This window comes from Lagopus leucura, unplaced genomic scaffold, assembly GCF_019238085.1.
Source record: "Lagopus leucura isolate 7727_CA_CO unplaced genomic scaffold, USGS_WTPT01 Super-Scaffold_797, whole genome shotgun sequence".
In the NCBI taxonomy this organism is placed as follows: domain Eukaryota; kingdom Metazoa; phylum Chordata; class Aves; order Galliformes; family Phasianidae; genus Lagopus; species Lagopus leucura.
In genome coordinates, this window is record NW_024962259.1 from 1,812,857 (window position 1) to 1,830,202 (window position 17,346).

The window sequence follows — 17,346 nt, forward strand, 5'->3', positions numbered from 1 at the left end:
GGCAGAGTGTTTCCTTTCGGAAGCATGAGGGTTTCATTCACTGCGTCCTTGAATCCAGAAGCATTTTGAATCCAGAAATGCTCTATTAGCTGGCATTCTGAAGAATCCGCACGCTTAAAAAAATAAAGTGAAAATGTAAAGATGGAAAAACTGCTTTAAAAAAAATCAGGAATGTTCATTAGAAAATGACTGTCATGTCTGTTTTCCTTGTAGGGGATAGCTGACCATTTAGGAAGCTAGCCATCATCTTCAGAACATGAGAAATGCTCTTAACTTCATCAGTTAAGGAGGGATTTCCTGTATTCCAGAGTATTTAGTAAACAAAGAAACTTGGACTCAATCCCAAATATTACTCCCAATGTATTATAAAGCAGTAATAACAAAAAGATCATATTCTGTGAGGTTGAGGTTAATAAGATAGGGAGAAGGGAGAGAAAGGAAGGAAGGAGAGGGCAGCAGTTCCTTTCCTTGGAAGTGCTTCTCCCAGGGCTTATCAGTAAGCTTTGGTTCCTCTCAGCCACACAGCCTGTCTCATTCCCAGTTGAAGCTGCAGAAAAACATACGGAAAATGTATTTTGCAAGTTGAGGGACCATTTTGTCCCCCTACATAGATGTGCTGCTTACCTCAAGCAAAACTTCCTTGCTGCATTATCAGGGAGCAGAGTTTATCACTCAGGATCCGCTTCAGAATTTGTATTTACAGCCTATGTTTTGTTTGCTCTGTGCTTGCTTTCTGTTTAACTGAGTTCAGCTGATAATTGGCTCTAACATCTCAAGTGCAAAGCTGGTAGTGAACTTCACTGTTGGTTTTTCCTTTCTGTTGGACACTAATAACTGTTCTTTATCCATTGGGCTGCAAAGTCTTTATTCAGAGGGAGAGCACAGAGTGGGAATTGGATGAAATTGATGTAAGGGAATTAGTTCAAACCAAGCCTGTTTAATATAAATTCAAGATGAAAGTAGAAGTTCTTTTGACTCAGAATTCTCTTTCAGGAAATATTAAAGGCACACTGAAGTTATCAAAAACAAAATAAGGGATGAGCTATCGTGTCATGGCAGGTGACCAGCACTGCTTCTTCAGCAATGCGTCTTAACACACTGTAATGCTTATTACATGCACACAAATACATCTTGGAAATTGGTTTTGTGAGCAGCTGAATTCACAAAGTCCACACATTGAAGCAGGAACTGAGAACACTGTTGTTGTCACGGCCTGTTTGGTGTTGCAAATTCAAGGCCAAAGTTATGGCAGAACGAAGTAGAAGGTTTCCCAAAGCATCTGTTTTTCTGTCTTTACTCCTTGATGTGGTTGTTGGCAATCTGTGGATGTTGAGCATTGTTCCATTGTGTCAGCATTGCTGATTTCTTGCACTCAGAGCCCAACCTTTGGTTAGCCCTGAAGTGGTCAGGCAGTCGGACTGATGATATCTGCGGGTCCCTTCCAATTGAATGGCTCTCTTCTCTACACCAGAGAGATGTTCTTTCTAGCTCCGCACTTCTTATTTGGGGAATGAATCACAAAAGGTACCATATTCCTTGTAGTCAGCATAAAGGAAATCAGGCCATCACGTTGGATTTTCACAGCTCACAGAAGCATTGAACTTCCCTTCTGTCACTGTTCATGCTTTTGTATCTCTGCATCTGAATAACTCCAGATTCTTCTGTCAAACCTTGTAAAAAGCATTGAAAGGGAGAGGCATGATCAAATTTAGTTAGAAAGGATTAGAATAGATCCCAAGTAGTACTTAACTGTAGTTAACATTTCAGATAGCTTCCTGTCGTGTAGGAGAGATGAACTTGTCCAAGATGCTGTCCTTAGGAGAAAGGTGCTTCCACTTTTTGGTGTGAGTGCACTTGGCAAATGCTTTTGTTTGTGTGCTTGTAGATAAAATACTTCCATCCAAAATTTAAGAAGGTTTCTGGACATGAAGAAGAATTTTTATGACAACCTTGTTGTAATAAGCTCGTTAAGGTGCTGTTCTGTTCTTATGACTGGGGCTGTGTTCTCTGTGTTATGTTCATATGCTTGAAGCTATGTTCTCTATGTTACATTCCTAGGCATTTCCAAGGTTTCCAAAAATTTCTGTAAGTATAAATGGATTTCCCTGAAAGTATGCCTTTCTTTCTTTTTTTTTTTTTTAATTTATATATGATACCATACAAATGTACTTATATATGCTGTGGTCAGACAAGCTGAAGCTTTTGTGCATATTCAACAGCAAGACAAATTAGTGGTTCTCAGTTGGTTCATGAACACTGCTAACCCCAAATTTCTAACTCAATGTGTCTCCTACTACAGCGTCTCTTCTGAAATATTTACTGGCAAAAAAGTCTGCAGATCCCAGAGCTGCCTTTAGATTCAGGAAGGGGCTGGATCAAAAGTCCAGGATGTACAGGAACTGCTCTTGGGTTTGAGCCTTTGCTGGATTCTTCTTCAAAAGAATGTCTCTGTAGGTGTTGAACTCCTTCAGCTGAATTCCTTAATCTCTCTGCTCTGCATCCTGTTTTGCCTGTTAATTGGTTCCTGCTGAGCTCGTGTTCCTGTAGCCAGCCTTGACTGCCTGCAGAACAGTCATGCTGTTCGCTGCAGACGTGGCACTCCAGTGGGCATCTTGCAGTTCCTTCTGTGGGCGGCTCCGCTTCCTTGCTGGGAGGAAGGAGGGTGCCATGCACTGAACGGCGATGGAGAGCTCTGTGCCTTGGGGGAAGTCACTGCTTGGTGCATAGCAAGTGGTGTTTGCTTCTGTGTGACAGCTCAGAAGGTGTTGCAGTGGCTTTTCTTTCCAAAAAGGGCCACAGTACATGCATGTTTACTGAGTGTTTTCACAATAAAATGGGGTAAATAACGTTGGGGTTTTTTTACCCGTTGAGTATTAGGAAAGAGGCCAGCTGGAGCTGCCCAGTAGTTCAGCCAGATTATCTAAAATATCAGAACACTCGGGCAAGTTTTGAATTCAATTGATCCTGGAAATGATTCAGTCCCATACATAAATATATTTAATGCTAATGTGCTTCCATGTGAACTTCCAGTGCACTTCAGATCTTTGGTGTAGGAGCCTAAAGGTGGACAGGCAGTCCTTTCTGCATGAGTGCTACAGACTAGGAGTGGGAGTTCTGTATTGATGTCCTCTGACAAAATCTCACCACCTCCCCAGTGCCATTTTCAGTGCTCATTTATGTGGCAGTTCTTAAGTATCAGCAGTTCATTTTATACCTACTACCTTGAGAGTTGGCTTTGGATATTAATACGTTATTGCAATCGCTGTAAATCAACTGGTCGTAAGAACTCTCTTAATTGCTTTTTTTTTGACATTGCTGAATTTGTGACCCTTCCAAGGAATGGACTGTTGGGATTTTGCTTTTAGGCATAGCGAAGCTGTTTCTGCTGCTCTTAATCTCTGTCGTTTTGCATCGAAATTTCCCCTTCCTGGTGTGTGCTACAGGTTTTTTCACCCTTACACTTACTTGCCAACCCATCATGTAACCCGGGTTCCTTCTGAGCAGTTTTGCAGGTGGCTGAATCGCCGTTTTGATCTTTATTTTATTTCTGAATTATTTTTATAGCGAGCAAACAATAACCTCTGTGAGAAAATAACCCCATCTGGCACAGTGACATATAAAAAGTTGGGATCCCAGGAGCTGGGTCTGACAGCAGCTGCCCTCCCAGCAGCAGTGAGCTGCAGGTGCTGCTGAGGGCAGGGTGCCACGATGCTGCAAGCCATGGCACCCCACCGTTATTAGTGTTACTAAAATATGTGTATATATAACACAGCCCAGAGCTCCCAGGTTCCTAAGTGTAATTTTCAGAGCTGAAAGAATAAAGAAAATGTGGTTTTATTCTTCTGTGATGCTTCTGTGATTTAAAAGAGGAAACCTGGCCGTTCTTTCTGGAGGCTGGGAGTGCAGAGCGGGCTCCAGCTATCACCTCCCCAGGACTTCTGCACTCCCTGCTGTACATATTTCAAATTATTTATGAATGCCTGATGCTGAGCTACTCTATGGCACTGCATATTAATGTCCATCATGCTGCTTGCCATGGAGACCTGGCTGAGCAGCCTCTGCCCAAAGAGGAGAACTGGAGAGCTGCTGCAAATCACTGGACGTTCACCAGTTGTTTCCTTGAAAGACTCCTCCACACACACTGTCCTAATTTCATCTGTGTTTGCCTAGGTTATTAACAGTGTCTTTCTTTGTTAGCATTAATTTCGTAACATTCTGCAGCTGATTTTAAAAGGAAGACACGTGAGTGTTCAGGAGAGTTATCAGCAGTTATGTGAAGTCCCTATAAAGTGATCCTAAATAACTGCTTGTGTGTGGGAGGCATTTTTAATAACTCAAATAAGAATGGCGTGTTTTACCTCACCAATGCCTTCTGTGTTCTCTGGTATTCCCTGAACCTGCAGGGTTGCTGTGCTGCTTGCACACAGGGCAGTGCCTTTCATAAATGCCAACCCCTGTAGCAAATGAGTATTTGCCATTTCAGTCATTAAATTTTCTTTACTGTGAAAAAACAGTAAATGCACAGTATGGAAAAGAAACATTTGTTGTTCATAGATAGCCATCTGTATGCATATATACAAAAAACACCCTAAAATGCTATGGATTTGCATAAGAATTTGAACAAATCAGTATTAGAAATTTAATAATCAACCCCTTTTCAGACAATTTGATATAGCAGTAGTCAGTGTTTGTGTTAAGGCTTGTGTTTTATTATGTAGTTATACTGCCCAGTACTCGGTATTCTTTTATGAAGGTAATTTTTATAGAGGTAATCTGATTTTAAACATAAAGTACAGATGCCCCTGTGAGGTTTCCAGCTGGAAATGAAAGCAGAGAACTTACTGCAGGTCTTATTAAGTAGCATTAGAGTTGACGGTACCCTTTTATTAGTAGGGGAGACAGTCTTAATAAAAGACAGAGGAATGAAGCATGATGGAACACCAGTTCATTTTTCATCTTGTTCTCAGGAGGAAATTAATTCCTTATCCATTTCTTGTGTGTAAGTCACCTGTGAAACGCAGGCATCCCTGCAGCCTACATTCATTATTGTGGCATCTATGGGAGTCAGGAAACTGGGAGTAAAGAGCAGGCAGGGGTCTCAGGAGAGGTACATAGGAAAATCAGCAGGGGTATGGTTATGCAAAAGAGAAATCTCATATTGAGAAGCCCTTTCAGTGGCCAAGCACTGTGTGGAAATGGTCTGAACAGCAGGATGTGAGGAGATTCAGTTGTACACCTGTAATTGTAATTCTCTAAAGTTTTAATGCTGGAAGTCAGAACTCTGAGCTAGCAGTGTTCTCCCTCTTCTTTTGCTTCATTGGAGAGCTTCCCAGGCAGGACTGTTGGAGACTCAAGACCTCTTTCAAAAGCATCTATTTGCATTCACTGGGAGATTTCTACTCCTCTAAGAAGCCTGTAGGGAGCGAGAGATTGGCAAGCAACAGTTGCTGTGATTAGTAAATCATTTTATCATCAACATTTGAAAATTCAAGGAAAAGGTAGTTGTGACTCATTAAAAGGAACTGAGTGAACTTGTGCTGCAAATAGCTCTGCTTTGTTTTAGGGACAGAAGCATTGCTTTGCTCATTCCTGTGGCTAAATCTATTTGCTGACGCCACAAGAAGTTATAAATCCATAACTGTGTATTGTTTGTGATGTTTGACCCATACATTCCATGAAAAAAGTTCACGTGTTGCCATCCAAACTCTGAAATGCTGCCTGAATTTCTTCACTATGAATTCTTCACTATGAATTTCACTTTGAATTGCTGCTCTTCACACAGAGTGTTGTTTGCTGCCATCCCACTCTGTCTTCTTTAGATATTGATTTGAAGTATGAGTACCTAAGAACCAGCTCTGTGTTTGCTTATGTCTTTACACTACTGGAAACCTGAATATCCCAATTTTAGGCACAGCTTCTGGAGGCACCACTGTGATAGCAGAGACATGTCGTTGAATGGAAGAGTCATCAAACAGCCCATATTTTCTGCTGACTAGGCACTTATGATCTCCTGTTCATTAACGATAAGGAGGAAGGTGGTCCCTTTTCCTTGTGGCATGGTGACAACACAGGCACACTTGCTTTGTTGGAAACTTGAGCATATGCTTCTCTTCACTCCCTGTTTGTCTGTGTGTGTTCTCAGTCCCAGTTGAAGAATCTAATCTGGACAGGCCACTAGGGATTTAACTCATACCAGCTACCTTGCTCAGTGCAGAGATCATCATCATGCTCAGAAAACTGGCAGCTGGTATTCTGTGTTTCTTCCAAGTTCCTCTTGGTGCTGAGTTTAATTAACCAATAATTGTAAAGCAACAAGAGTTTGCTTGTTTTCCTTGGAGATACAGCAGAATTTTCTGCTGTAATTCAGCCTCGGTTCAGTTATTTTCTTGGAGTTATTTTTCATTTAATTTTGTTTCAGCCACACATGAGAGAGCACCTGTGATAGTAAGGGGGCTCTGCTTCCTGCCATCCCTCTTGTGGACTTGTCTTGGTAAGAGCAGGATGCTCTCAAAGGGTTGGACCAACCATCATGGCATTAATTCCTTATAAATTATATTTAGCAAATATCATCGTGCCATTTCCTCAAGAAAAAGTGCTACCAGTTGGAAATAGATGTCTAAGGGTGCTAATTACACAAAAATACAAATGGCCCAAATAAGGAGCAAGATCATGACTACTTTAGCAGCCTGTATTTAATGCATGTTGCATCTCTCTTTCCAAGTGCATCTTTGAGCTGCACTTCTTTTTGAGCTTAAAGGCCTTTTTCCTTATTCTGTGTCTCCTACAGAAGAGGAGCAGCCTCACACATGCAGTCAGTGGTTTTTCCCGTGCTCAGCAGCACATACAGACACCGATCCTTGTCAGCCCAACTGGTTTGGGTGGGACGGCGTTTCACAACGCCTGAAATCCAGCCTGTTTGTGAACTTCTGCAGAAGGTGATGGCAGAATGCCATTGACACATAATAAAACCTTACACACCGTGCATATAAATGTGGTGTGAGCGTCATGCTGGTCTTCTGCAAGATGGAGGGAAGTGCTGCCTTGCTCGTGCATTGTGATACTCCACTCATCTGCAGTGACTTCTGAGCTGCCCTGCGAAGCCCCACAGCTGTGGCAGCAACCTCAGCCAGAGCCCCAAATGCGGCTGAGCCATTGATAAAGGCCCACCATTGCCTCTGCTCCTTGTTCTGCACAGAGAAGTGGCCATGTGGGGAATGTCCCACAGGCAGGTTGCTGGCCATCCTTGTCTCTGGGCATCAGTAGCATCATGAGGGCTATGAACTCACTTTGTGCTCTCTTCTGCCATTGTGAAAATAGATAAATATGAAAATTGTATATGAGAATACCATTTTTGTGAAGGCAAAGTTAAACTTGTCTTCCCCTGCTTTTACTTTGGGTGCCATCTCATGACAACTCTCACAGTGATTCCAGCTGACAGCTAACGAGCAGTGAATCCAAGGGAAGTTTAGTACCAATAACATGTTGTATAAAGCAGCCCTTCTTGGAAATCTGTTCTGATCCAACTATCAGCCTTATAGCATTCGTCTGATAGTTGTGGAACCTAAGATTGATGAGTAAATAAAGCAAACAGAAATGCTCCCTGCTTAGAAATGTATAGAGATGAGCTCGGATGTTTAATCATTCCATTCCAGGAAAGAGCTGCCCAGGAGCTGCTTCATTCCATTTAGGCTGGCTCTCACCTCCTGTCACTTCTCTCTACCAGCCTTACAAATACCATCAAGTGCAACCTTACTTTACTATTTTCTTCCATGCCAAGTCTGACCACACAAGTTTTTCATCTTATTTGTGTTACCTTTCAACGTACTTCTTTCGATTTGGTTTGACTTGTTACTATATTGTTAACAGTGATTTTTAACCCCGTGCAAATCAGCCATTTGTTTTATATTGACAGTGCGAGAAGCAAAAAACCTCATTCCCATGGATCCAAATGGGCTTTCAGATCCTTATGTTAAACTGAAACTTATCCCAGATCCCAAGAATGAAAGTAAACAAAAAACAAAAACCTTCCGTTCTACCCTGAATCCACACTGGAATGAGTCATTCACATTGTAAGTTTAACCCCTTTTAATGTAATTTCTTATGTGCTGAGTCATCTATTTGAGTTTTGCATTCAGAATGCTATTTCTCTCCTTTTCAGTAAATTAAAACCTACAGATAAAGACCGACGGCTCTCTGTAGAAGTCTGGGACTGGGATCGAACAACCAGGAATGATTTCATGGGCTCTCTTTCATTTGGGGTGTCAGAGCTCATGAAAATGCCAGCTAGTGGATGGTAAGAGTTTCTGAAAAGAGTTTTAAAATAGTATTTTTCTGCAGCCTGATTACTGTATCTCTTATTCACTGGAAATACAACTAAAAGTGGGAAACATGGGCTATAGATAGCAAAGGAGGATAATTAAAGGAAGCTTTCCTTTTGTTATGTTCATGAAGCTTCTGCTGGAACCAGGAGTTGCTGCAAACTCATGGCCTTGTGATACACATTTTATTTTTATCTCAAATATGATATACTCATTATGAAGCATATCAGCTATGTATAGCAAGTTAAAGTACATCTGAATAGGTTTTATATAATGCCATCTTATTACGTGCCAAACCACGGGTAGAACTCAAGACCAGACCTCAACCAGAACTCAACTACCAGACCTTCTCAGAGTATGACTTGTTGGAGGGGATGATTTAGGGCTGTAAAAGCACTGGAGTCTTTTCAGGGTTGATTTCTTACACCATGTTGCAAGATGATTGGGATGAAGTCCTTGTCTTCATTTGACACATGGTTTGCCATTAAAGATACAATTTTATTTGAAATATATTCTGTTTCTGTATCTCCTTTAGAACTCAGAATGTTGTTCTTTACATACAAGTGGCATTGATACAAACCAGACACAAACAGACGTAACTCAGATTTTATATCTGAAAGGAGCAGAAGTACAAAAACACCCTTTTCTTTTCTCAAATGTTCCACAGGTACAAGCTGCTGAATCAAGAAGAAGGCGAATATTATAATGTTCCAATTCCAGATGCTGATGAAGATGGAAATGCAGAGCTGCGGCAGAAGTTCGAGGTGAGGATTAAAGCTACCTCTGTATTGCATTTATTTTTTAACCTTAAAAAAACAAAAACAAAAACACCCAAACTGTTAACAGTTTTAATGTTATTAGTATCATAGAATCTAGCTTCTGTTGCTTGTGTCAGCAGTGTGACCTTTGGGTTTCCTGAAGGTTGCACTGAGGGGATTATTTCAGCAGTATTTCAGCATCGATCTGGCTGTTCTGCTCCTCTGTTATGGTTGTCCTCCTGCCCTTTGCCACACACAGTGGAGTGGTTGGTTGGCCACAAGCATGGCCTCACTGTGCCATGCAAAGGAGTTGTTTCCTAAGTAACAGACATAACCTGGCTCTTCTGACATCTGCAGTAATATCACTGCAAAATATTTGCTGTCCATTCAACCCAAGGAGAAGAAGGGCATGTTTTGAGGATGGCAGTGTTTTGCTGATGGTTGTACTTGATTCAGCTGGTCTGATCTGCTGAATATGCCATTATGAATTTAAATATTCCAGTAATTAAAATTAAAATTCCTGTTAATAGCGATTTCTTTTGTTTCTAGTCAGACATTTCCAACTTTAGCCTAGCAGTTTATCCTGAAAGTAATTCATGTACCTTTTGTGCTTAAACAAACGCTTAAGCCTGTTGCTTTCAACCTGAAATGGCCATTTTTTATGTTCACCATCAGGCAGAATTCTACATTGTTGTTATAAAGATGGGTTAACCCAAGAGAGTGAGGAAAAACGGCACTTGTTCAGCTTTCAAGAAAATCAAAGAAAAGGTGCTTCAATTTCTTCTGAACACATTTGGATCAGCTAACATACTTTTGTCTGCAGCATGAACTATGATTTTTGCTTTACATTTGAGAAGTACTTTAACCTCCATTTCATTTTCCTTTCATTACAGTTGTGATCTGACCGGTGTGATTTTATTTTTAGGTCATTTTCTATTCAAAATCATATTTACCTCTGACCCTCCTTAGAAAGAATAACTTCAAAAGTAATTTGTTTCACCACTTCTATGGCTCTGTGCATTATACAGAGCCTGGAACAGGGTGGACATGGATTTTAGTGGTAGAGGTATAAAGTTACCTATTTTTTTCTTGGGACAGGAATAGCATGAAGACGAGTCACTAAAGATTTCTGTTGTGAAATGTCAGTTATTATTTGTGCTGTGTTTGCATATTGTATTTACAGTCTTTTATTTTTTCACTTGAGCCTTCTATGCACACACTGGTTGCAGCATGAATAGTCAGGGTTGATCTACGTTCTGCAGAGAACTGGTGTAGAAACCGAGAGATTGCAACGTGCAAAACTGCCAGCCTGGCTCCCAGAAACAGCAGCTTCACATGGGGTCAGCTCTGTCTCAGAAATAATTAGTCTGTCTCATAGTCTAATTAGTCCAGTTCCAGCACTGTGCATTTGAGGCTTTCTCTGTTCTGAAGGCAGCAAGGTTGAGGACATTTTAGTGGTCTGCATTAATCAGGGAAAGGGAATGGGTTTGCAGCAAACACGGTGTCTTTCTCCATGCTAGAGCTGCATAATAAGCAGGTTTTAACCCTAATGCTGCTGTTTGTGAATATCTGTAGCTCAACAAAATTGTAGTTATATCTGGGCCAAGGCTACATAACGTGGTATTGCACAGTGAAAGCATTTTAGTTTGACTGCTTTCTCAAAGTCTGTTGCTGTGAGCAGCACCCCCCTAGTAATTCTCTTAGTTGGTTTCAGGGGGAATTACTGTCATAGCTTTTAAAAAGTAACAGCCCGGATGTCTGAATGGTGGTATTTCACTTTCTAGCTATTCTGATACGGTGCATAAGTGGTGCTGGCTCTTCTACATTATTTTTCTTATCATTGAGAAATTATCTTGGCTTACATCGTCACTTTATTTTAAGAACCCTATGCTAAGGAACAAGTAGATGGCACTGAGAAGTTCTGTTTGTGATCTCGTGGCATTTTCTAAAGAAATATTTCCTCTGAAATCAGTTCTGAACCTTTGCAGGAAAGCTCTTGGCAGCCATATTGCTGGGTGTTGGCAGGAAGATGAAAAACACCCATAGATCAAGAGAGGTCACACAGAGCTATCTTCATATTTACCAGTTCGGAGAGAAGAGTGCTTGCTAATCCAAGTCCCCGTTTGCAGTGCTGGGTCCACTGTTCAGCATGAGGCAGTGTGATTGATAGCCAAATGACATTGATGTAGTTTTGAGTACAAAATCACAACAGTTTCTGTGGAAGTACCTCATTCTTAATACAAAATATTTCAAATGAGTAATGGAGAACCTTAAGATTGGGCTGTTGACACAATCCCATCACGCCCTTCTGAACCCACTTTAGCAGCCCAGAGTTCCTGCTGTAGGCACACATTGGTCTGCTTCCTCCCTGACCTCCTGACATGGAGTCGTTTATTCTGTGCAAATCTACCATGAAATAGCTATACAAGATTAACAGTAATACCAATAAGAATAGTAAGAAAAATGCTCAAAGCATTCCATTCACTTGCTTTTGTAATTGAAAGGGAAAGAAAAGGGGTTTCTGTGTGGCCCATCCTACCAGGTCTAAAGCAGCTGATAAATAGCCCTTAGCTCTTGGTTCTGCTGAGCAAATGAGACCAAGTTCAGAAAAGGAGAATTGAGGAAGACAGTGATTTCATTAATGGAATCATACAGTGACCTCATGTTTTTAGTTATTACTGCAAGGATTTTCTTTCTGTATGCTATCTACGTATTGTCCAGATGAAGCAGTACAGTATGTTGAGGTTGAGGTATGCTATGCAAAGGTGCAGTTTTTTCTGTTTTTTAAATAACAGACTTATTTTTGGATCTCACCTATCACTAGAAGTTATGAATCAACTCCCCGTTCCCTTTGCACTGTGATCCAGTTTAGTGATCTACAGATGATACATCATTATTAATACTTAGAGACAAAAATATTCTGCTGTAGGAAGGGGAGGCAGGGTGAAATCTGTCACTGCTTTTCAATGGGCTTTAGACTTTGGGTGTGGATTTTCTCCCCAGAATGGCACTATTGGTGGCCATCTCCAGGCTGAACTGGGTTCTCAGCAGGCACATTGAGGATAATTGTGGCTGCTCCATAATTGTTCGGGCTGAGGTTGCCACGGCAACTCGCGATGGTCCCAGGTGGCTGCATGAACCCAAACGAGCAGGGCTTTTCACTGCAGTATCTACTAGTTGTTGTGTACTTCTTTCCTGTTACTGTGTATTGCTGTCCAAACGAAAGCACCCAGCGACACGTTGTTGTCATTCTAACACCCAGTTGCAATTCGAGCAGCAATACGTTTTTTATTCGAGGAAAAGAAAGGAGCAAATTCTAAACTTGAATTGTAGGAAGTTATTTTTGTTTTCTCCAGCCCCGTTTCCTGTAATTTGCTGCTTAATTTAGCACTTCTAGATACTTCAGCATAACCTTAGAAGAATAATAGAAAAATAGTGGCTTAATGTGCTGGTTAATTATTCTGTCTGTCCTCTTCTTTATGCAGCACCATCACGGAAAATGTTATTAAAAATAAAGCAGCTGCTGCGGTTCGTATCAATATTCATTTTTTAATTAAAAAAGGACCGGGTAGCTATTATCCTCACACGTGGATATGTCTCCCAAGTGTAGGTGTATTAAGTGATGTGAGCAGTCAGCTCTGGTGATTGGTGGCATTCAGGCAGCTTGTTGCAACGGGGAGCTCAGTTCTCCCAGAGCCCTCGTTTAGAGCAGCTCTGGGAGGGTACATAAGGGCCCTATTTTTGCACATTCATAAGGTGATGGATGTTTTCCTTTGCTCTCACCATTCCCACCAGCGTAGCTGTGTGAGGGGTTGCCATAGAACAAGGCATTCCCACTCCTTGGGCTACCAACCCGTTGATGTGGGGAAAAGCAGGGAATGCTTTTTGCCTCACAGTGAGCCAGTGCCATAAAGCCTTGTGTGCCACAAGGGTCAGCAGGGTACTGAGGGGCAGTGCTTATGCTGCTTTTATGCTTTAGAATCACAGGATCGTTTAAGGTTGGAAAAGACCTCTGAGATCCCCAAGCCCAACCCCAGCTCATCCCCGCTGTGCCCACCAACCACGTCCATCAGTGCCACATCCCTGTGGTTCTGGAACACCTCCAGGGATGGTGACTCCTCAATAATCTGGGCAATGTATGCCAGTGCATCGCTGCTCTCTCAGAGGAGAAATACCCAGTCTGCCTTCTCTGGGATTGACCCGAGTGCTGGATGGGTCACCCAGGAGCACTGTCCCATTGCTGTTTTGCTGCCATGGGGCTGGGCAACCTATGCTGTCAGTGCTGGTCTCAGATTGTCCTTACAGGCGCTGCTGTGTGCTGGGGTTGGTGAGAAGCACTGCCCACAGGCTACAGCTGTGCTGTTCTTCTGCAGACTGAGGAGGATGAGACGCAATGAGAGAGGAAACAGTTCAGACGAGGGTAGATGTTGTACCTGAAAGCTGGAAACGTACCATCAGTGGTGACATTTGGGTGACATCTCAGCACTTCTAAACATAACTGTTATTACGATGCTTAAGGAAATGTCTCTTTGAACGTCTTACCATTTTAATTAGAGGAACAGTGCAACCATTGGGCTTGGCTGTGAATACCCAGCCCTCCTCCAGTGCTGCCAGAGCTGTGTGCTGGCCTCCTGCAGTGTGCAGGGCAGCCTTTTGTTTGCCCAGCCTTCTCTGGTAATTTCTGGGGGAGTGTAAGTATACAGGCTTGAACTGATGACCACACAGCCCATCTTATCTGTGCCAAGATAACAGCCGAGGTTAAACACCGTTTGGCAACATGACTGCAGATTTTGAAGTGCAATTAAAGCCTTCTGATTGTTTTCGATGCTGTCTGGAGTCCAGTGCTAAAGACTCATGTATTTGTTGTTCCCTTCCTGAGCACCATCAGTAAATAGTTCAGCTTGCTTCACTGCAAGCTCTGTGTTTCTTAGATCTCTCGCGCTCCCTTTCGGTTTCTTTTTTTCAGGCAGCTTCTGGCTGCTCTGCTATTAAGGAGGAGACAATCACTTTCTGCATTACTCTGGCATTTTTCTGATGTTCACCACAGCCTGATGTCAAAAGGGCATTTTCTTCCTCTCCTTTATTCAGGAGCAGGGACTGGCACAGTATGTGTTCAGAGCTGTGGGCTGTGCATGATCCTCGGACCCAGTGAGTTTCCCAATTAAATGTGATGTTTTCATTTATTTATTAAAAAAAAAAAAACAAACCAAACAACAACAACAAAAAAAAAACCTATGTAAGGGAACTTGAAGTTTTGCTAATTGGTAAGCTAATTTCTGGTCTGTGCACACTTCCCTGTAAGGTCTGAGAAGGGGATATTTCTCCCCAGCCTTTGGGGATGCCTGTGCTTTTGCCCCACAGCTGTTGTACTGCAGTCACTTCATGCTTTTGTTTTCTGCAGTAAATAAGAAGTTGGTCTCTGCCACACACAGCTTGTACACATCTCCTATTGAGGCAATAGCTGTAACTTCAGGCAGTTCAGCAAAGGGAAAAGAGAAATAATATTGCTGCTGACTCTCCAAACTGCAAAAGAAAAGACTGAATTTACTTTTCAGGAAACAGACACTAAGTGCACTGAAATCGTGGCCAGCCAACATTTCACTGGCAGATCAATCCACGCTCTTCATGGCTATAAAAAGAGGAGCTGCTTTTTTTTTTTTTTTTTGTCTGTGGCACCCATTCCTATTTTTAAATTGTGCACATTTAATCATTAGAGAGTAGTTTGCAGCAGTATAGAAACGCTGTGAGATGACTCCATCTGTTCTGTACTGTCACTTGGCATGGGGAATTCCCATATGCAGTTAACTGGAGGTTTCCCATCCACTCACCATCTCTGAAAGGAGAGAATGCAACAGTTCTGAACCGGGTGACATTCATCAGTCCCAGTTCCTGGGAGGTGCTGGTTTCTCCGTGAGGGGTTTCTTGGTGTATGTGTTGTGATTGAAGATGAAGCAAGTTCATAGCAAGCCACACTGGTTATGGGGATCCGTATATTTTAGATGCTCAAAACAAGGCAGAAAATTCAAAGCTTTTTTGTGCTGCCTGCATTGTGTGTGTGCTGCCAGCAGCCCCGACTTCACACATCCCCATACACATTTGCCTTGGTGCCTTTCAGTGGTTTGAGGCCATTGGGAATGCCTCATACATGGAGCACATGGATGTGCCTGGCTGTGCTGGAGCAAATGGTGCTGTGGTTTCTCTACTGCAGTTTCTGTGCAGACAGGTGTGCCCATCTAACTTCTCACTGCTGCGTCCTGATCGTGTCCATCTGCTATGAAGGCTGATATTGCTCTGCTTCACCAGCCCTGTGCTAACACAGCAGTTTTCTCCCTTTCCTGTCTCTTGCAGGACTGCCATGTACATGTCCGCTGCTTCAAGGTAGCTGTTCAGTGTTCTGCATCTTTCTCTTCACAAAGCTCTCTCTATGAATGTCACGAGCTGATTAAATTCAATTTCATAAGGATGCACTTGTTTCCCAATTTAAGCTTTAGTTTCCCAATTTAAGCTTTTCTAAATTAAAAAAAAAATAAATAAATGTGAAGACTGCATCTTCCATAAACTGCCACAAAGCACCCCCCCAGGTCGGCTGGATGTATGCACACCAGGGGCTCTGTGGAGCTCAGTGCTCTCGCTGCTAAACCAATGGCACCTTCTCGTGGAAGATGGGAAATGGTGCATCTTTAATTTGAAATACACTTGTGGAATTCTAACTTCCATGGATCAAATAGTTCTCATGTTCACTGGATGTTTAAAAACATGGATGTGTGGGATATGTAGCATGCATATATTGTGATCTAATATATTACATCTGTTTCATCTGTTACATCTGTTTGTATACTGTATCCTCAGGGATATAACCCACGTGCACAAAGGATCCAATACCCAAATACTAACCCACACTTCACTTCCTCTCTTTCTTCCTTCACTAACCTCCATCTCACGAAACAGAATGTGCCAGCATTGACCATGTGCGTCTGAGCTTTTAACTTGCATGTGATCTCTGATGAATTTTCTTGCTTTATTACTGACCCAAATCACACTTCAGTCTCATACATCGGTCAGATTACAATTTAAATTACAAAGTGAAGCTCCTGCTTCACAGATCTAAGATTGCTGAAGCCGTTGTCACTTGGTAGTACCTCAACAGCTGAGGTTGATCTGAGGTGCTTTGGATGTTAGAGCCCAGGGTTTTAAATGCTTAATTTAAAAATCAGATTTTGAATCTTGTTTTTATTATTAAAGCACGATTTTACCAGAAAAACAAAGCATAAGGTCACTTGCCTATACCACGTATTTCCTAGTGCAGTGATGATGCCATCTGTCAGGCGGTGGGTCGTTGTTTCCTTACCCTCCATCCTTTAGCTGGTGTCTCTGAGTATTCCTCCTCAGTCCTTTACACCTCCTCTTCTTCAGAAAGAAAATCACATTTTGGTTTCATTGATGCGGGGAAGCCTCAAGGTTCTGTTTAAATGTATTTTAAACAATAATCAAAGCAGTTTGTAGGTAGTGTTTAAATGTATACTTTTTTTGCAATAGGGTATTTAGCTGTAATTGCAGGTAGAACCCACGGATGCACAGGGATGGCAGAACAGGTGGTGGATGGTCAATTCTCAGTGACAGTGTGTTGCAAAGCCCATTGAAGATGTTCTGATGGAGCAAAAGCAGCTTCTTGTGTTTTCACATCATGCAGAAAGTGCCTTCATTTCATGCGTCTGAGTGCTGACGCTGAGCAGCACTTTGCTTTTTGTCCAAGTGGGTTTTATGCTTAAAGCAAATTCTACACCCTATGTGGGTTTTTATTATTATGGTTGAGAATTGGCAGTACTTTGCAAAATTAAAAAATCTGTGGGAATGTGTATCAAAAGAGCCTTTCTTTTTTGGACACTTAGGGATTCGCTATGCCAGTATTAACTAGAAACCCAGCGATATAATTATTTTTATTGCCACTATCACGTATCAGTAGGGTACATGGCTCTAAGCCCCCCCAGATCAGCAGCACTTTTGAGATGCTGTGTGGCACACTGAGGTCTTGTGTTGTCCTTTAGGATTCTCCTATTGCCAATAAGACATCAGCAGAACACACTGCAGAGCACAAAGCTGCTCTGAGTCAGGAGCCACGAGGGGTCAGTGCAGAACATGGGATGGCAGAGGAGCGCCTCTGCTGGGAGGCAGGCAGGCAGTCCTCATATTGCACATATCGTGTCTGTAAGTGCTAACCTGGCAGTGTTACCCCGTTTTAGCAATCACCCAGAATTCTTCGTGGGATTGCA

At 42.1% G+C, this 17,346-nt stretch overlaps 1 protein-coding gene across 2 annotated transcripts in view; it reads left to right on the forward strand.

The window, feature by feature from the left end:
- The window catches only part of PRKCA (protein kinase C alpha), a 115,821-nt gene that overhangs the window by 72,215 nt on the left and 26,260 nt on the right, over window positions 1-17,346 (forward strand). For both annotated transcript variants that reach the window (XM_042865015.1, XM_042865016.1), the window contains 3 exons: window positions 7,913-8,069; window positions 8,159-8,293; window positions 8,986-9,082. In XM_042865015.1, the coding sequence (XP_042720949.1) occupies window positions 7,913-8,069; window positions 8,159-8,293; window positions 8,986-9,082 (389 nt within the window). The remainder of the gene's footprint in view (window positions 1-7,912; window positions 8,070-8,158; window positions 8,294-8,985; window positions 9,083-17,346) is intronic.